Source organism: Crinia signifera, chromosome 7 (genome assembly GCF_055691185.1).
Source record: "Crinia signifera chromosome 7, ASM5569118v1, whole genome shotgun sequence".
Classification (NCBI taxonomy): Eukaryota; Metazoa; Chordata; class Amphibia; order Anura; family Myobatrachidae; genus Crinia; species Crinia signifera.
In genome coordinates this window covers 182,067,438-182,086,533 of record NC_139223.1, presented here as the reverse complement: position 1 = coordinate 182,086,533, position 19,096 = coordinate 182,067,438, and the positions used below count along the sequence as shown (strand labels likewise).

General features: G+C 45.4%; 1 protein-coding gene across 1 annotated transcript in view; it reads right to left on the bottom strand.

The window, feature by feature from the left end:
* Positions 1-19,096, bottom strand: part of LOC146020928 (transient receptor potential cation channel subfamily M member 8-like) — a 75,710-nt gene that overhangs the window by 38,870 nt on the left and 17,744 nt on the right. The window contains exons 7-18 of the mRNA XM_083154577.1: positions 18,273-18,340; positions 13,979-14,179; positions 13,650-13,752; positions 12,215-12,333; positions 10,860-11,147; positions 10,229-10,318; positions 8,270-8,399; positions 6,717-6,862; positions 6,190-6,302; positions 2,259-2,472; positions 2,012-2,103; positions 1,593-1,728 (exon numbers count right to left, since the gene is read on the bottom strand). Coding sequence (XP_083010703.1) covers positions 1,593-1,728; positions 2,012-2,103; positions 2,259-2,472; positions 6,190-6,302; positions 6,717-6,862; positions 8,270-8,399; positions 10,229-10,318; positions 10,860-11,147; positions 12,215-12,333; positions 13,650-13,752; positions 13,979-14,179; positions 18,273-18,340 — 1,700 coding nt within the window. The remainder of the gene's footprint in view (positions 1-1,592; positions 1,729-2,011; positions 2,104-2,258; positions 2,473-6,189; positions 6,303-6,716; positions 6,863-8,269; positions 8,400-10,228; positions 10,319-10,859; positions 11,148-12,214; positions 12,334-13,649; positions 13,753-13,978; positions 14,180-18,272; positions 18,341-19,096) is intronic.

The window sequence follows — 19,096 nt, the reverse complement described above, 5'->3', positions numbered from 1 at the left end:
CGGGTCAGTGTTGAGTATGTGCCAATGATTCAGGATTGAGGCCTTGATAGCACTTGAGGCCGCAGAGTATGTGCTGGCAAAGTGTAACCTTTCGGTTGATGTTACCTTTGATTTTGGAGTTAATAACTCCTCTCTGTTTAGGTGCTTACACTTATTCCTTGCTTCTTGCACATCTCTGGGATCATATTTTCGATCCAAAAAATCTTGGCACATTCTGTCTAGCACCAAATCAAGATCATCTGAGCATGAGGTGATACGGACTGCCCTTACAAGTTGCGAATAAGGTAAACCTCGCTTCAGTGGCTGAGGGTGGAAGCTTGTCGCTAGAAGTAGCGTATTTTTATCAGTGGCTTTTTTGAACAGCGTGGTTTTGAATTCATTGTTAACAACTGCGACATTTACATCTAAATAGTTGATGCTACTCTTACTCATATTCATAGTAAATCGTATGTTGCCAGGAATAGTATTTAAGTATACAAGCAAATCATTAAGCAAATCCTCAGATCCAGTCCAAATAAAAAACAAATCATCAATAAATCTAACGTAACAATTGATAAATTTGGAGAAAACTGAATGGGACAAAATGTGTGTGGTTTCAAATTGATACATAAACAGGTTGGCATACGATGGGGCCATGTTCGACCCCATCGCAGTACCGCGACGCTGTAGAAAAAAGGTATTATCAAATAAAAAATAATTCTTATTTAAAACCAAACCCATCAACAGTAACAAAAATTCAATTGGAGGACCAATATATAAAGGACTGGAACTGAGGATGCTGCGTACTGCACTGATGCCCTCGTCATTAGCAATATTCGTGTATAAACTGGTGACGTCCAAGGTCACCAGTATACAGTCTTTGATTGGTTGACCAAACTGTCTAAGTTTTAACAGGAAGTCTGTAGTGTCTCTCAAAAAGTAAGGGCTAGCCTGCACAACCGGCTGTAAAAAATAATCAATATATTGTGATACCGGTTGGCTCAAAGAGCCCATAGATGAAATTATGGGCCGGACCACATGTAAACACACCCATTCATGCTGAGGTTACATTTGTCAGGAGCCAGTGAACCTACCAGTATATTTTTGGATTATGGTAGGAAACCGGAGTACCCAGAGGAAACCCACGCAAGTACAGGGAGAATATACAAACTCCACAGGGCCATGGTGGGGATTGAACCCAATACCTCAGTGCTGTGACACAGTAATGCTAACCATTACACCATCTGTACTGCCCCAATATGCTACTCTCTTATAAAAATTATATTAAGGGTGTATCCAATTAACCACGAGGACACATCGGGAGTGGGAAAATATCCATTCTTGCAAAAACACACAGGCTCAGTGAAACCTGTGTATTCTGTGTATTCTTGCCCCCGCAGTACCTGAGGCAGGTAAAAAAAAATTCCCAGAAAAAGTGTGACGGTTTATCAGGGCTAATTGGATAGCCCCTGGCTAAGCAAATACATGTGATTAATGATCGCAGGTAATTGGATACCACCCTACAGTATGTCTACAATGTTATTTAGCCTGGCAGGCTGAAACAGCAAGCAGTATTGGCAAATAATACAGTCATTTCATGTGTCTGTTCTCACCATTCTTTTCAGCATAATGATCTTTGGTCCAAGGTTGTGACTGACAGTGAAGATGTGGATGAGGCGGATAGTGAAAATGATGTAATCCAGGCACAAGATGACTCTGCCGGTGTATAGAGAGCGGGAGCTGGACAGCCTGGGGAGAAAGGACATTTGGGGCCTGGTTCAGAGTTGAGTATTTGGATCTGGGACCACCTATTACCATAATTCTAGATTTGCCTGTGTTCATGAATCCAGTCTGCATTTAACTGAGTTCAACTTCTCCCCGATCCAACTAGCCCCTCCCATCAGAAATGTTATATTTACATTTTTTTTTTACAGAAATAGGGGCGGGCTTATACAGTGCTATAATGTCTAGAAAACACACATAGCAAATGTAAGATCAAAAAGATGCACAGTAGACGTTGGAGGGGACTCACCTGAATAAAACTCCAATAATGAAAAACAGGGAAGCTAAAATATCCATAATGTTCCACTGATCGTTTAGATACTTCACTCCGCTCATGTGCATCTGCCAAATGAGAGGCGTTTAGCTCTTCAGTATACAGTATATAAGAGACAATAGGCCATATGTATTAAGGCTTATCAAGTGATAAAATGGAGATTGATAAAGAAGCAGCCAATCCGCTCCTGTCATTTCTGTAACATGGCAGTTAGGAGCTGTACCTGTCTGATCTCCTCACATAGCAAGATAAACACCAGCACATAGACTGAGATCTCAGCTGCAGACGGGAACCGCTGGAAATCCATCAGGAGGACGTATGCAAAGAGGAGCAGAAATCCAATGTAGAATATAACCGTCCAGGAGAAGATGACGAATGGCGAGGAGAAGAAATCAATGTAATTCGATAAATAGTTTCTTTTACCCTGTGGTTTTTTCCTGCATCCAGAACAAGGACACAAACAGGTAATATATGCAACAATGGGAAATACGTCTTATGTACAGCAATTCTGCTCTCGCGCCAATATCACAGAGTTATCAGCAGCGCTGGATAGGAAGTAATGTTTTTAATACATAAAACGAGTCTTCGTGAATCAATTAAATGCTATATAAAAATATATAAAATCATCTGGCAAAAAAAAATATAGATTCATATTTAAAAAAAAAAAAATCTAAGCTTCATAGAATAACAAATGAATATACTGTTGATGAATGAGTACATAATGGTATCTGGATCATGGGCCGGTACTTGTGTACTTTCACGGCTCCCATCGCATGCCATCGCATGCCATATGTAGTGGCATGCGATGGCATGCGATGGGATGCGATTTTCCTGTGTTTTTATGCATTTTTTATGAAATCGCATGCGATCGCATAGCATGCGAACGCATCGCATGCGATCGCATGAGATCGCATGCGATCTGATGCGATGCGATGTCATTTTTCAAAGAAATAATGGACATGAGTTGACATCATGTAAAATGCACCCCAAATGTCATTTTTCACACTGTAGCACCCCCACTATCAACGCCAACCTGTTGCGTGGCGAGCGCAGCGAGCCCGTGAGGGGCGACGTTACGCGTCCTACGACCATTTCATACCCCCACTATCCACGTCGGCGTGGAGTTGAGAATAGAAAGTGTGGCGAGCACAGCGAGCCACCGAGCCCAAAGCGTTGCGAACGCACGCGGATACCTTCACAGGTATCCGTGTCCCCTCGCGGGCTTCACAGGTATCCGTGTCCGCTCGCCACGCTTCGGGCTCCGTGGCTCACCACACTTTCTATTCTCAACTCCACGTCGACGTGGATAGTGGGGGTATGAAAAGGTCGTAGGACGCGTACCGCCGCCCCTCGCGGGCTCGCTGCGCTCACCACGCTTCGGGTTGGCGCTGATAGTGGGGGTGGTACAGTGTGAAAAATGACATTTGGGGTGCATTTTACATGATTTCAACTCATGTCCATAATTTCTGTGAAAAAGGACATCGCATCAGATCGCATGCGATCTCATGCGATCGCATGCAATGCGATGCGATTTTTCCCTGTACGATGCACATCGTGGGAGCCGTGAAAGTACACAAGTACCCATGGGCCTAATTCTGATGCGATCGTAGGAAAGATATGTTCTCAAAATGGGCAAAGCCATGCTGCGCTGCAGGTGGGCAGATGTGGAAAGAGAGTTAAGCCCCCATCCACTAGTGGGATATGGTCATCAGAACGTCCGGAACGAGGGATTGGATAAAAAGCTGCCATATCGCATGTCATTTCCCCCCGACTCCGATCCGAGGTGCATTCCCGTGCTCCTCGGATTGGATCCGCAGAACGTCATAGCTGCCACCTATAGTGATCAGATTCCACAGCTATGACTGGGATCGCATGCGGTACATCGTATGCAAAAGGAGCGCATACGAGGTATTGTACGCGGCCCAGCTGCCAGGGAGCTGACGGGTGAGTTGGAGGGGTATCGCATGTGATACCTCATACTAGTGGATTTGGGGGAGTTATTTTGTTTCTGTGCAGGGTAAATACTGGCTGCATTATTTCTACACTGCAATTTAGATTTCAGTTTCAACACACCCTGCCCAAATCTAACTCTCTGCACCTGTTACATCTGCCCCGCTTGCAATGCGGCATGGTTTTCCCCATTCTGAGAATACATTTGCCCTGAATAATGCCCCATATGTTGACACTGTCTAGATAGCATCAAAGGGTCAAAATGCACAAGGTCAACATTGACAAATCTTTTGATAGTGACATGTTGACAACAGTAAAAGAGCGACACGACAAAGGTCCCCTCATGAAAATATTGATATGAGTTTGTTTTTTTAAATTCCCATTTTATTTTTTACTTTTTTTACATGGACTTCGGTTATGAATGAGCGCAGCTCGACACCAGGCCCGAAACATGGCGGGTTAGGCGAGCCATGCAAGGGAACACACCGCACTAATTGGGGTCGACGTGCTCAGGTGTCAACACTCACACGAGAAAACCTAAAACACTCATGTTGATCTTTCCATGTGTTGACATTTTCCACATCGACCTTGTGCATGTCATGTTGACCTTTTGTAAATGTTCATCTTGTGCATGCCGACCTCTTGGTGTCAGCATATCGACTCTCTAGCTAGACATAACTGTAAATAATAATACAAAAGATATCCCTAACTAAGCTAAAAGTCCATTTCCAAAAAATTTGGTATTTACATAATTTGCAGAAACAATACTGGCAAAAGACACAGGTGCGGCAACTCAAAATGAGCCCCTATGGTAGGTATGGACAACCTGTGGCTCGCCAGCTGTCGTGAAACTACACATCCCAGCATGCACTGCCACAGTTTTCGCATTCCCTAATAGCAAAACTGCGGCAAGGCATGCTGGGACTTCACAACAGCTGAAGAGCCTCAGTTTGCCCATGGCTGCAGTATGTGGTTTATTTACTAAGATGGGAGTTCTAATGAAGATGGATGTTACTTTGGGCAACCAATCATAATCTACTCAGTGGCGTAACTATAGCTCTGCAGCCCCCGCGGTGGCGGGGGGGGGGCGCAGAGAAATTGGGGGCGCCACCAGGGGGGCTGCGGGGCTATAGTTACCCGCGGTCTGCGTCTCGCCCGGCTCTCTGTCGGGACCATCCTGACGTCACGGTCCCGGCCGGCTCCTGCTGCAATAAAAACTGACAATTAGAAAATGGCTGCCCCCATACTGCAGACAGTTTTCTGTCTGCAGTATGGGGGCAGCCATTTTCTAAGAGTCCGTTTTCATTGTAACAGCAGGAGCCGGCCAGGACCGTGACGTCAGGAAGGTCCCGACAGAGAGCCGGGCGAGACGAAGACCGCGGGTAAGAAGGGGGGGCAGGTTAGGTGTGTGGGGGGGGGGGCCCAATAAACGTGTGGCGGGGGGGCGCTAAATAGTTAGTTACGCCCCTGAATCTACTACTTATTTATTTAGCACCTTTTAGAAGATAATAGATAGAATCTGATTGGTTGGCCACAGCAGCATCCTATCTGCAATAGATCTCCCATCTTAGTAAATTTCCCCCTTATGTTTCTGTGTAAATCCCTTGCTATGTTATCACACCTCTTTTATACATGCAGACTATACAAGGGGACATTGCTGTGTACATTGTGGTCAACCCGTAAATCAGGTCACCCATCTGGCCCCCCAGAAAGGGGGGGGCAACCCACCAACATAGCCCCAGAGGCATAACTAGAAATTTTCCTCCCCCTTGCCAAAAACTTTGTGGCGCCCCCCAGACACTGCTGCTTCCCTTGGCTCCGATGCATCCCAGGCCACCCCAGCACGCCAATCCTCCCACCCATCCTGTACACAGTAGCCAATAGCCGGCTCTGTGTACAGTCAATTGAATCAGTGGGGGGATTTGTCATCTCTGCCATGGCCGCACTCAGCTTACTCCCCCAAGCGGCAGCTGGGGCTGCCCTACAGTAGTTACGCCACTGCATAGCCCTCCATCTACCGCAAACCGCCACTCAGGGGGGGGGGGGGGGTCCGTGGGTCAAATGACACGATTGTGTCGCTGAAATACCGGCATTGCATGGTGGGGGCATGGCTAAAATGGCTCGATCACTCTAGCCACGCCCCCAAACAGCCAGAAAGTCGGCAGTATGTGTACATTGTGCTGTAATACTATGGATGAGCATACCTGAATGATAGCCATCCACAGCCAATAAGAGGAAACAGCACTGGGGACAAGATAATCTTCCACACTTGTATGTTTCTGGAAATCTCCCCATACCATTGCTTGGAGAGGTAGTTCTGTAGGTATAACAGACAGAGACCCTCATTTAGCATCTTATGGATAGTAACAAGTGACTATTATTACTGCAGATGCATATTCACACATGCCAAGTCTGTAATTGCGATCACTCGAGGTATCTGCAAAAGCAGGAAGGATCACACTTCATAATGAGGAAAAATATCCCTACATAAAATTAAACCTATTTGCCCCCTCTCTCATGAGTAGTGGTGTAAACCTAGGCACCCCTGCTCATACTGAGGCACACAATACCTTAGCCAGGGTTTTGAACTATGATTTGGCCATTTTGCTCTTGAAAATGTGGCCGCTCTCCAGCAGATTAAAGCAAAACTTGGGTCAAAATTGAGTGGTAAAAAATAGTAATAATACTGAGAGCAGTAGTGTAAGCCTTGTGTGATATCTGTGTGTCTTACCTGCACCCCTGGCTGGGCGATAAACTGCTGGTCATCCGCTTCCACCGCCATCTCTAGGCAGTTACTCCTCCCCCAGGTGTCACAAGAGTATAGCAGCAGCCTCTCCGCCAGGTCCTCATCATGGCTGTAACACTCCGATAATAGCTCTAGGCAAGTAACATAATTATGGTCACAACATTCACACCACATGTGTTCAATATGCAGATCCAAGCTATCATTCAATACTAGTTAAAAGCCCATGACTTCTTACTGTAGCTCCTACCTTGGCACTAAGTAAAAACCGGACCCGGACAAAACACTGAAACGCCACACCGGACATCAAACTCATATCTTTCACCAGTTTATGGGGAAGGGAAGATTACAGCCTTCCTGTGTGGTCCGGACCGAACCAGTTTTTGCTACATTCTCTCCCTCCTCCTCTCCATGGTGACAGCTGGCATGCCCCCCCCCCCCCCCATTTTGGTTTCACTTTCTGTTAATAAGTAATATGGTCTGTCGAGTGGTCACTGGTGGTACTTCACAAGGTGAGGAGGTCTTAGCCTTTATATATATAGATAGATAGATAGATAGATAGATAGATAGATAGATAGATAGATAGATAGATAGATAATTACAGTATCCCTGAACCATGTCCATATGAGAACAGACCATTACATCCTGGTTATAACCCTTTAAGCATCTGGTGCAGACAGACACAACTCAGAAGCCTGTGATTCTGCATCGATTGTACATCCGCACACTTAGGTCTTTAGCATGCGCAGTGTGAAAGTACACAAGATACAACACAAACAAGCCTACAGTAAGTTCTCCATCAGCCATATTGTTTTGTTCCTTTGTGAGTCAAGATCCTATTATTGATTTACTAGTTAAAAGCCTGCCAAAAGGGCAGTGTGATCTTGTCGGAGGTCACGCTGCACAGGCCGCATCCCCGCCCCACTCCTTGCCATGTGACTAAGGGCCTTATTTTGGTTCATTCTTTCTGTCAAAATCCTTCTTAGATGGGCAAAACCATGTGCACTGCAGGGGGGGCAGATGTAACATGTGCAGATAGAATTAGATTTGGGTGAGTAATTTTGTTTCTGTGCAGGGAAAATACTGACTGCTTTATTTTTACACTGCAATATAGATCTCATTTTGAAGTAAAACCCCACCCAAATCTAATACTCTCTGCACATGTTACATCTGCCCCACCTGCAGTGCACATGGTTTTGCCCATCTAAGAAGGATTTTGTCAGAAAGAATGAACCAAAATAAGGCCCTAAGTGTGTGGTATTTTTTTTTTTAGGGAAGCCAATACCGGGATCCTGGGAATCCTGGTATTGAGCCTTTTTCAATCCTAAATCGCGAGATTGAAAAAATTGCCCAGGGATTGGCATTCCTAGTGTCAGCATTTTAAATGTCTCCATTTTTGACCATGTCGCCATTTTGACCATCAGCGGTCGATATTTTGATCATTGGGGTTTTGATTGTAGGTAAATCATACTGAACCCTGTAAAACAGTTTGATTTACATAATTAACAAATACTTGCGCAGCAGAGTTAGTTGATAGTTACCGATTGCTGTAGTTTCGTACTCAGTTGCCATCTCCCCTGCTTCCCCGGCTGCATTGAAATCACCCTTTACCTTGACCAGGCTCTTCAGCAGTTTGGTGGCACCGAGCGCTGCCAGGGTGCATCCTCTTGTCTGGAGAAATATATAAGTCAATGGCATATTTTACAGATATTTCCAACAGTGTTACAAGAGTTCTAGAAGTACTGTAACACTAAAGATCTTTTTGTCTGTAGTAAGTCATGTGAACAACACACAATTATACACTAATGAACTATATAAAAGAGAAACACGCACCATAATGAGGACATGCTGTATAACTTTCCACAGGAGACTGGACTGTTCCTCCAAAGGAAATATATACATTATGGGGGTTATTGTGATTGACTCGCTCGGATGCGAATTCACACACTTGTGAGTCCATCAGAACCTGCCCTGCGAATGGCAGTCCGACACCCCCCATTTGCATGCCGTGCCCATTCGCACACTGCTCGTTTAACATGCTCGTTTAACATAAACATCCATTTGCGGTTCGGGGGAAACTCCCACATCATTCGATGGTCGCCGACATATAAAGGGACTCTCAGGTCACATATATGGGTGCACATTCGGTAGGTACATACGTTCCCATGGGAATGCTGGGTGTTCCTATGGGCGAGTACCCCGGCCCTCTGCCCCCCCCCCCCCCCCCACTGCCTGCACTGTTCACCGCAGACTCAAGCACCTGGCGCATGCACATGCACATTTAGAAAACATCGAGCTCGCATGCGAGTGAACGGGCCTGAATAAGGTCCTATATCCCATCCCATCGGAGCAACTTTAATGCAAACATGGTTGCTTGTGTGTGTGTGTGCATGCGTGTCTTTACAGGGGACGCATTTCAAATCCCGGCGGTCGGAATCCCGGCGGTCAAAATCCCGACGCCGGAATCCCAACCGCCAAAATCCCGACACTTTGTCCCTCTATGGGTGTCCACGACACCCATAGAGGGAGAATAAATGAGTGTGAGTGACGGGTGCAGCGAGCCCGCAAGGGGGAGCGATCCACGTCCCCCCCTTTTCGGGATTTCGTCGGTCGGGATTCCGGCGTCGGGATTTCATACCGGACCCCTTAACAGAGTGGCAACATGGGATCTCAGCACTCTCAGAACTAGATAAACTACAGAAATAAAGAAACAAGAGTCATCCCATGTATCAACTTTTTGGTTATAATTAACCTTCTGCGGGATCCCGCATTCGCACAGCGGAGCGATGTTTAGCGGCTGCGCATAAATATTTATGCTCATGTGCAGCAGCTTTGTGCAAGTGGTCACAGCAAATTGATTATTCGCCGGCCGCTCGCACAGTAGTGTAGGTGGGGGGAGTGGGGCGGTGGGCTGTGGTCGTGCCCATGGGAGCGCCCAGCATTTCATGAGCATTCCCATGAAAACACTTTGCGTTCCCATGCTAATGCGCCGGTGACGTGGGTGCGGGGGGAAGACAGGTAGCTGACGTCTGCAGATGTCAGCTGCCCGCCTGCTTCCCGTACAGGCACCTGCAGATCTAAGACACCAAAGAGGTGTGTTAGATCTGCGAGCACTTGCAAAATTATTCGATGGTCGGCAACCATCGAATGATTTTGTCCCCACTCGCAAGGCTGCAAATGGATGTTTATGCTAAAATTGGCTAAAATTGGGGGGGGGGGGGGGGGGGGCGGGGCGTTCGTGTGGGCGGGTGGCGTTTAAATGACTTGCAAAGCTGTGAAATTCACATCTTAGTGAGTGAACTAGAATAATATCCAAAGGTTAATTATAACCGAAACATTGACATATATTAATGGTTCTTGTATCCTCATGTCTATAAAGTTTATCTAGTCCTTAGAGTGCTGTCCGCTACATATACACCGTGTTTGGTGAATGCCCACCTTGGAAGGCACATGGGCAAGAATATTGGGTCTTTCTCTTTTATAAGACATGAACCTGTTACCTGCTCCCAGATCACATTGGAAAGCTCTCTTTTGTTCTGCAGTATGGCCCATATGAACAGAGTATGGACGGGATGTTTTTTTATTGATTCCTGATTGATTAAGAAGAAAAATATATGTTAGCTACTGATTTACGCATGCTTGCGATGATAACAAAACAATATACATTATATAGGACAAGAGTGCAGGATTACTAATTAAAACAGTGATGTTCCCAGTGATGTCAGAACATGACATCACTGGGAAACAAACCAATCACCAATTTCACCCATGATACTGACCCCTAGAGGGATTTCCCATGTGTGCCTTGGGGCCAGTCCATCAGTGTAAATGGGCAATGGATGCACCAGTTTGCCCTGACACATACTGTATACAGTGGGCGTCTGGCGATGTAGTTGTACAATTTAAAAGGACAGTTAAAGGATGGAATTGTACCTAGTACTGTGAAAGAGAAAATGGTAGGGCACGGTCACACTTATATCCCGAACATTTGCAACTTCCACTGGCTTGGAACGGTTTACCATATTACATCACCATGACATAAACGTTATACGACATCAATTATTTTTAAAGTTCAGAAACCTTCAATAGTTATCCTTATACAAAGCAATGCTGTACAGGTGGCCGCCGTACCCTCACCTGAATCTCTGAGACATCGCGGCTCTCCATTTCCTCTCTGCGGTTATGCTGGAAACTCGAAACCATCCTCCAGACAAAGGTGAGCAAAGTGTCTTTGGAAGAGTTTTTGGCAACATGCAGATTCCGAAATACTTGTGTACTAAAATGTTGAGAAAAAAGTTCCTGGAAGATATCGCTGGTCAGAAAACTACGTAGATTCAGGCCGTTCTCCAGGAAGAGACGCACAAACTTTGGCCTATCCTTCACCAGTGCTGCAAACATGGCGTCCTCCAGGTCAGCTGACTGTTTAAAAGACAGGAAGGGAGAAGGCCACAAGAAAGAAGGTAACCGGACAGATAAAGTCAATAGTGGAGGAAGAAATGCAGAAAAAATTAGGGGGGGATTTTATAGGATGAGACATCAGAAAGTGAGAGATCTGGAAATAAATCTCCAGTTTTTTTAAAGCGGCAATCATTTACACCAGTTTGATTTTGCAGTGTAAATGATTGCTGCTTTAAAAAAAAACCTGTTGATTTCTTACCAAATCTCTCACTTTCTGATTCTCTCACCCTATTATATTTCACCCAAAATGAGAAATCGAAGAAATTAAAGACAACGGAGAATACTATTGCTAGGTAAATGGTGGTTTGTTACCTCTCTGAGAGGGGTGCTTGCAGCCCTCTCCTTCCTGCTCTTCCGATGAATGATGGTGGGAGGCGGTGTTTTGATTCGTCTGAGTGGGGGTGGGGTTTAGGTCTGGGTGGGGCTTAACTCCAGCTCTGACAAACAGGCTGACTTCTGGGGCATGCAACAGCTGCAGCGCGTAGAATCTAGATCAAGGTGACATTATAGCAGGGGAATGTCTGTCCTATGGGAAGTTTCTGCTAGGGAGTCCATGAAGGTGGCAGATTTTAAGTGGGGGGGCTGCAGTCCCTAAATTCACGACTGGTAATAATCACGGGCAGCTCAAGAGATGAGACAGCCCATGTGAAGTCTCTGTACAACCCCCCCCCCCAGCATATGCGCACAGTAGACTCTAGCACTATACCATCACTACACGCACACATTTCTAGGAATATGGCTAAAGGTGCCCATACCCGGTGCGACAGGGCGGTGCGATGAGATGCGCGATCCCGTGCACATCCCATTGCACAGCACAGAAAGTCTGTGCAGCCTGTTCTTTTAGTACTAAAAGCACGGAGTTCATCTCACTGGGTATGGGCACCTTTACAGCTATGTTTTGTACATTCGGATCCTGAAGACCAGATAATCCATTTCAATAAATGTTTGAAGCATAGACCTGCCCACTAATACTTCTAAGCACACCGCCCTCCTAACATTGTATCTAATGATAGTGTAATGTCACCTACCTCCCATCGCCGGTCATTAGAGAACATCTCTTCACTGGCCAGCTCCAGCTGGTTCCACTCCAGTAGCAGTTTCATCTGTGCACTCCAGTTGTCCTTATCCTGCTCGTTGGTGCTAAAAGCTATGATAAAGAACGCGACACTAGTATCATGCTCAGGTCACATGACTTATATGGTCACTCTAGCAATGTGTTGTTAGAAATCTTATGGAAACTTTTACTTTCACTCTTATTCAGGGGAGGCTCCAGAGGTGGGGTTGAAGCACAGTTCAAAATTCAAATAGTGGAGGCACAGCAACTTCCACCAACGGCCATTCCAAACTGACTTACTGGCAGTGGGTGTGGCTCCCCTATTTGAATTTAGTGGACTGTGCTGCAGCCCCTCCTCTGGAGTCTTCACCATTCTATTGGCCAATGTCAGCTCACATTTATACAGAAGAAAAAACTCAATCAAACTTATGTAAAATAAATATACAGTATATAGATATATTGCTGGTTAAAAGGCTCAAATTTTATGGATTCATTGGGACAGGGATGGTGCTGATGAATGACCCTACAATGTGGTAACACTAGGCCTTATTTAGGAGAGGATGTAGTGGAGGGAATGCAGGTTAGTAGGGATAGGCAATTATTTACTCTAAACCTTGGAGAGAGATAAAGCGGTGTGGGATAAAGAACCAACCAATCAGCTCCTAGCTGTCATGTTAAAGGCTGTGTTTAAAGAAATTAAAATTAGGAGCTGGTTGATTGGTATCTCTCTCTACTTTAGCTTTTTCCATGGCTTAGTAAATAGACTCCATAACTGTGCATCACAGGCCAGAAGGAACCCTTACTGCACATGTATGAAACAAAGAGTGCGATGGTGCTTCTTAGATTGATGGGGTGGTCCATGGTCAACTGCCAACCCATAATTGGATATCATCAACCTAGATGGGGGACAACTGCCAGCCAATTACCTCTACTTAATACCAAGATGGGGGCCAACTGCCATCAATTTCCCATCTATTGAATGCCTAGAAGGAGGACAACTTCCAGCCCATTACTAGCCCATTGCCATCTACTCAAGGCCTAGATGAAGGCCAACTACCAGCCCATTTCCATCTACTCAGAGCCTAGATGGGGCAAACATCCTATCTATTAAATCCCATCTGCTAGTCCCTTTGTGAGCGGCTAACTGCCAGCCTCTCACCAACAACAACATAAGGTATAAAAAAAGTCCCTTCCCAATGACACATAAGAAGCCCACCTGGACTACTGGTGCCACTGTCCCTAGTACAGTATAACCAGCAGTGGGGAGAGAACCTAAAGACCTACATGAAGACAGTTACCTACTAACGTTCTTTCCCACAAAGAAAGCCAACAACAAAAAGGGAGGACCACGCACAAAAGGGAGTTAAATTACTACAAGCATCCATAATTGACTGTGCCAGGCTACAAACCTTTGTAAAGGGCAAAAGAGATAGCGTTGCTGACAAACTCATCCCCATCCTGCTCCATCCTTATCACAGTCAGAAGATGCAAGTTCTCCATTATTTCTTTTATCTGTAAAAAAAACGCATCACACCAAATCATTCTGAGAGAAACCTTTATTGGCAGACTATTATGAGAATGGATGGTGGGACTGCTCGAGTCCCCAAGGTTCTGGAATTATAGTAGTAGCCTATAACAAGGCTCAATTCTACATATGCAAAACTTAACACATAAAAGAGTCCTACATAGCATATGGACTAAGAGTGAATAAACTAGTCAAGATGTAAAGATACTCTACCCATTGTATCCAGGTCTCTATCTCATCTTCTTTCAAACGAGATACTATTCGGGGCAATGATCGAAGCAGCTTCTCCTTGATAACTGAAGGTACAAGAGAAGTGCCCTCAGCTTCCACTAGGCTGGCAATGAAATTGGCCATCTGTCCGGATCCCTCCACTACCACACATGGGATCTTACTCCTAATGGCGGTGTTTACAGCCTGGGGAATGAAGACAGAATTGTGTATAAATAAGGAAAACTAAGAACAAATCAAGTTATTCATGAATGGCTATAGAAGGCATTTAAAGCTCTTTAATCTGATTCCAATAGCACAACCTAACTAAAGCATTGTTTCAATTTTACATTTAGTAAAAGACATACTGTAATATTTTAGAGAAAATTTTTTGACTCCCTATTGGTCAGTTCAGGACTGTTTAGTGCATCATGATAGGAATGCTTGTATTTCAAGATCTTTAGACCATTGGAGAGTTGGGTTTTAAGAGTGAGAATCAATTTCACTTCTTTACTGAGGGGGGAATAGAGGGGAGGGCATTAGGGTTAGGCATTAAAGGGGTGCAGTTAGTCTGTGGGGTCATGAGGGATTAGGGGGAGGGGGAGAAGGTTAATATACTTACCTACAAATTCAGATGTTTGGCCACGAGGTGCAGCATTCAGGCATCCTAAGCACCGGGCGCCCTTAATCAGCCCTTTACACTTATCAACTACTTATTATTAAATGAAAGGTGTGTGTTACAATTTTTATGTCAATGAGAGTCTATGCCAGGGGCCTTCAACCCATGGCCTCCCGACTGGTGCACAGGTTGGGGGAGGTGGCGGTGAAAGTGTTGGCGAAGGGAAATGTCGTAAGGCTGTGGTAGCTGCACGCAGGCAGGAAGTGATGGCACTGAACATTTACACAAGTTCAGAGTAAGCCGGGCCGAGCCCGCGGAGCTGCCGGACCCTGCCCCTATAGCCACACAGGGCAAAGGTACAGTAATAGCAGGATGAGGGGCATGAGAAATGGGAGGAAGGGGACTTATTGCACTGCTATTGAGGGGGGGGACCTATGGGGAGTGGGGGCGGGGGGCTAATGACACTGCGATGGGTGAGACCTTTGCAAAGTGGGGGCCCAGGGTGATGTGACTCTGTTCTGAAGGACATGGGGGCGTGGGAGTGGATAACACCGCTGTTAGGGGGGAGGAAGTGAATGCTCAAGGAGCTAATTGCTATAGGTGGAAGGTTGAGATACAGGGAGAGTGGGGACTCAGAGTGCTAATAGTACTGCTACAGGGGAAGGGGGCATAGACATTTTGGGGGTGGGGGCTTTGCACAGGCACATCCTAATGTCCGGCACCCCCCACATGTCTGGTCGGTTGCTGCATGGATGTTTTAGGTTCAATCAGCCCTGATGAGTACTAGCTGCCAATTACGCATAGTATGCACTACGCAGTCACAGTGTGCGGAAGCCGTCTCAGCCCAGCTCCCATTGTGTCTCCGCCCATCGTAGGTGATTTTCCTTCAATAATATAATAACATTATCTTTTGAGTTTTCATTATGGCCCTTATGAGCCTGGAAAAGGTCTTAGAATTCTCTAGCAGTATAGCTTAGTGGCCCTCGGGCCTTGTTTCATTTTTTTAATATGGCCCACACTGTCTTAAAGGTTGAAAACCCATGGACTATACGTTAGAGAGAGCATCTCAGTGACTGCCATACAATACAGAGACCATCCTACTGACTGCCATGCAGACCATATTCCTGTGCCACATATCACAGCCATGGTGTGAACCCGATGGGGGGAATTTCAGTTGTTTATCAGCCCGTGATCTCATGTCTAAAGTCATGGGAGATCGCAGGGCAACATTCAATTGTTGCTTTTTATACTGATAATTATGTTCAGGATTTAGCCGCGCATAGAGGATAAACCCAACCAAACAAAAGGGAGCAACATGAATAGTCCCATTTCAGCGTTTAAACTGATCCCTCTTTGCTCACTTCAGCTCCCCACCCCCCAACGGAGCAACGATTGAATAGCTCCTTTGGTTGCCGGCGCACTGACATTTAATTTACCCCCAATATTCAGCATGTACCATAGGAGGGGTAGTGGCAAGGTACCCCCCAACCAATGAAAATTAAAGTACAGAAATCTCAGGCAGACTTGTCTGAAAACCTATGGATACTGTGCCTCTGTCTCTGAGTCACTTCATCGCAGTGAGCTACTGTATGTGTGCACAAATTAGGAGGAATGTAACACAAGGTCTGTCACTCAGGAATATAACTATTTTGGCGAGTAAAGGGAGTCATTTCCTAAGTGAAGGGTCTGGTCCCAAAACAGAAGACGGGAGCCTCTCCTCTCCGACAGCTAGCACCGTGGAATCCTACAGCCAAAAGCAGACAGCTGTGGGATAAAAGAGGGAATGCTGATATATAGAGGTAGCCATGCTTGTGCCGTGCGAGTTCATAGGCTGGGCTGTAATTGGCCGCAGACCCATGTATTCTTATGGCGTATCATAATCACATGCACGCTAGTTGGAAAAAAACGCAGAGATGTTTGGCACTGGACGTGTCTGTGTTGGTAGGTCCCGGGAGTCGGCAAGGGATGAGCCAGTATGATTCCTCGTGGTGATTCGTAATGTGAAAAAGTGTGTATAAGTAACACAATATATTCTAGTATTAATATTTTTGAAAAAAGGGGGGGGGGGGCAAGAATTCGTACGAACTCACTATAAAGTAAGGTGATTTGCGTGTATAAAGGTTTCTTTAGCCCTTCTTTTTATAGGATCTCCGCGTGATGAAGATAAAGGCAATATTATAGCAGTGGAACTTAGTGATTTGCTTGTTTCAGATGTGTACCTTACTCACGCGGGTATCGGACGTAGTGAAACATATAACAGTTTCTTTGGCAGAAATTATCCAAAAACCACCAAGTGAAAAGAGGAATAGATGCCGATTACCCTGCTAGTTGGGCAACCCCTATGGGCAGTATTCAATGACAAAATTCTCCGTGTTTTATGGAGAATTTTTGCTTTTTTCGCCTTGGACGGAGCATTTTGCTCTCCAAAAGCGAGCAACCCTATTCAATGTGAAATATTCTCCATCTTTCTAAGTGATTTTCTACGTGTCTCTCCGTGTAGCAATTCTCCATCTTTTGATGGGGAGCTGGAATGTGAACTTTTAAACTAAAAGGTTTTTTTTTTTAATTTTGGTGTAAAAAAATCAGGGTTTTTTTTCTGTGAAGGGGCATGTTATTTTTATTCATGTGCTTATAGCACATGAATATATATTTAATTTTAAAAAAAATTTTTTTTTTTTTTTTTTACACAGTGCAGCCAGCAGGGGGCCGGAGCGCTCGAGCCGCTCATTAGATATTCATATATTCACTGCACCCGATCGTTAATATGCACGATCGGGTGCAGTGAATACTGGGTCCCCCGCTGGCTATAGAGGGGGGCAGCCTGTGCTGCCTGGGTCCCGGGGAGCCCACCTCCCCTCCACATTCCTCTGGAGCAGCCAGGGAGACTTTAATCTCTCTGGCTGCTTCCGTCCCCCAGCTCCCTGAAAGCTCCCTGCCGCGGACGCTCGTCCGCTGCAGGGGTTAAGACTCGCCGCGAGTGGCGGCGAGCATCAGCCACATTGAATAGTGGATAAAGTGCCGTGACGGAGAATCTCCAAACATGGAGAATCATGCACGGAGAATTTTCTCATTGAATACTGCCCTATGTATTCTTATGGCGTGTCGTAGTCACATGCACGCTAGCTGCACCAACTTTGCCGTGAATAGGACACACCGCAGGAAAGCTGAGCGCGGCTACATCTGTAGCTAAAGAGGCTGGGCTCCCTTCACAATTGTGCTATGGACCCCTTTAGAACTACTAAGATCCTTTTTAACACATAGTACATACACATCAATCTGTTATTACAGGTTGAGTATCCCTTATCCGAATATCCATTATCCGAATTATTCCGAAAAACCATACATTCCATTACTGAGAACATCTGTGCCAGCACCACTGAGGACATGGCATGTAACTGGCACTATATATGTACAAGACAATGATTGCTTGGCATTCATATTCAGTACCGGAGATAGTAAACAAATTTTGTTTCATGTTTTGAAACCTTGTTTTTTGAACAAATAAAATATATTTGTGTGTATTATTTTATGTGGTTGATGTGTTTTTACAGCATTAATGCAAGATACTTCAAAATACATCATTGAAATATTCATTCCGAAATACGGAATAATCCGTTATCCAAAATTCTCCTGGTCCCGAGCATTTTGGATAAGGGATACTCAACCTGTATATGAAGTCACCTTCAACGTCTCCTTCCCGGCTCCTTGAGCAAAGCATACAATAGGGATCTTTCCACCATAATTGGAATCTGCACAAACCCAGAGGAGAAACGATATCAGTAACGACGTTCGTATGTGTAACACAGCGTAACTCTGTACAAGGCATTATTGATGAACGTTACTAAACTGAGGTTTAGGAGTCTATTTACTAAGTCTTGAATGGAGATAAAGTGAAGAGAGATAAAGTACCAGCCAATCATCAGGGGCCGGATGCAGGGGACCGCCCAGCTTTTTTTGGGACATGCCTACATAAATGGTGGGCGCGACCCATGGAAACGCTAGGCATACTCCTGCGAACGCGGGTACACCCATGCATCCTCGGGGGTGGGGCGGATGACATCACAGTTTGGGAATGTAAGTCAAACAACCAGCGAGAGGGCCTAATTCAGGGCATAATGGGAATATACTACTGTTCTGAGTGACCCACTCATGCTTCAAATCTGCAACAACCACACGTTCTTCTCCAACCGTGATCACTTCCCACAAAAAAGCAAATGCACTAAGCCTAGTGATAAAGTGGAGACAGATAAAGTAGCAATCAGCCTTCTCTGGATAGCCATGGCTCACCAAGGCCTATTGTTCTCAGCTGCAATACAATACATAGAACAATACAGTAGGGGATTAGCATAGGATTAAGTCCGACAGCTCTGGCTCACTTAATCCTATTAAAGGGCTCGATGAGGATGGCTCTATCTGTATAGCAAACACAGCCTGCTACATGATTATTCATTACCTCTTCCCACTTTATCACTCTCCAGGGTTAGTACATCCCCCTGTGGCTATTA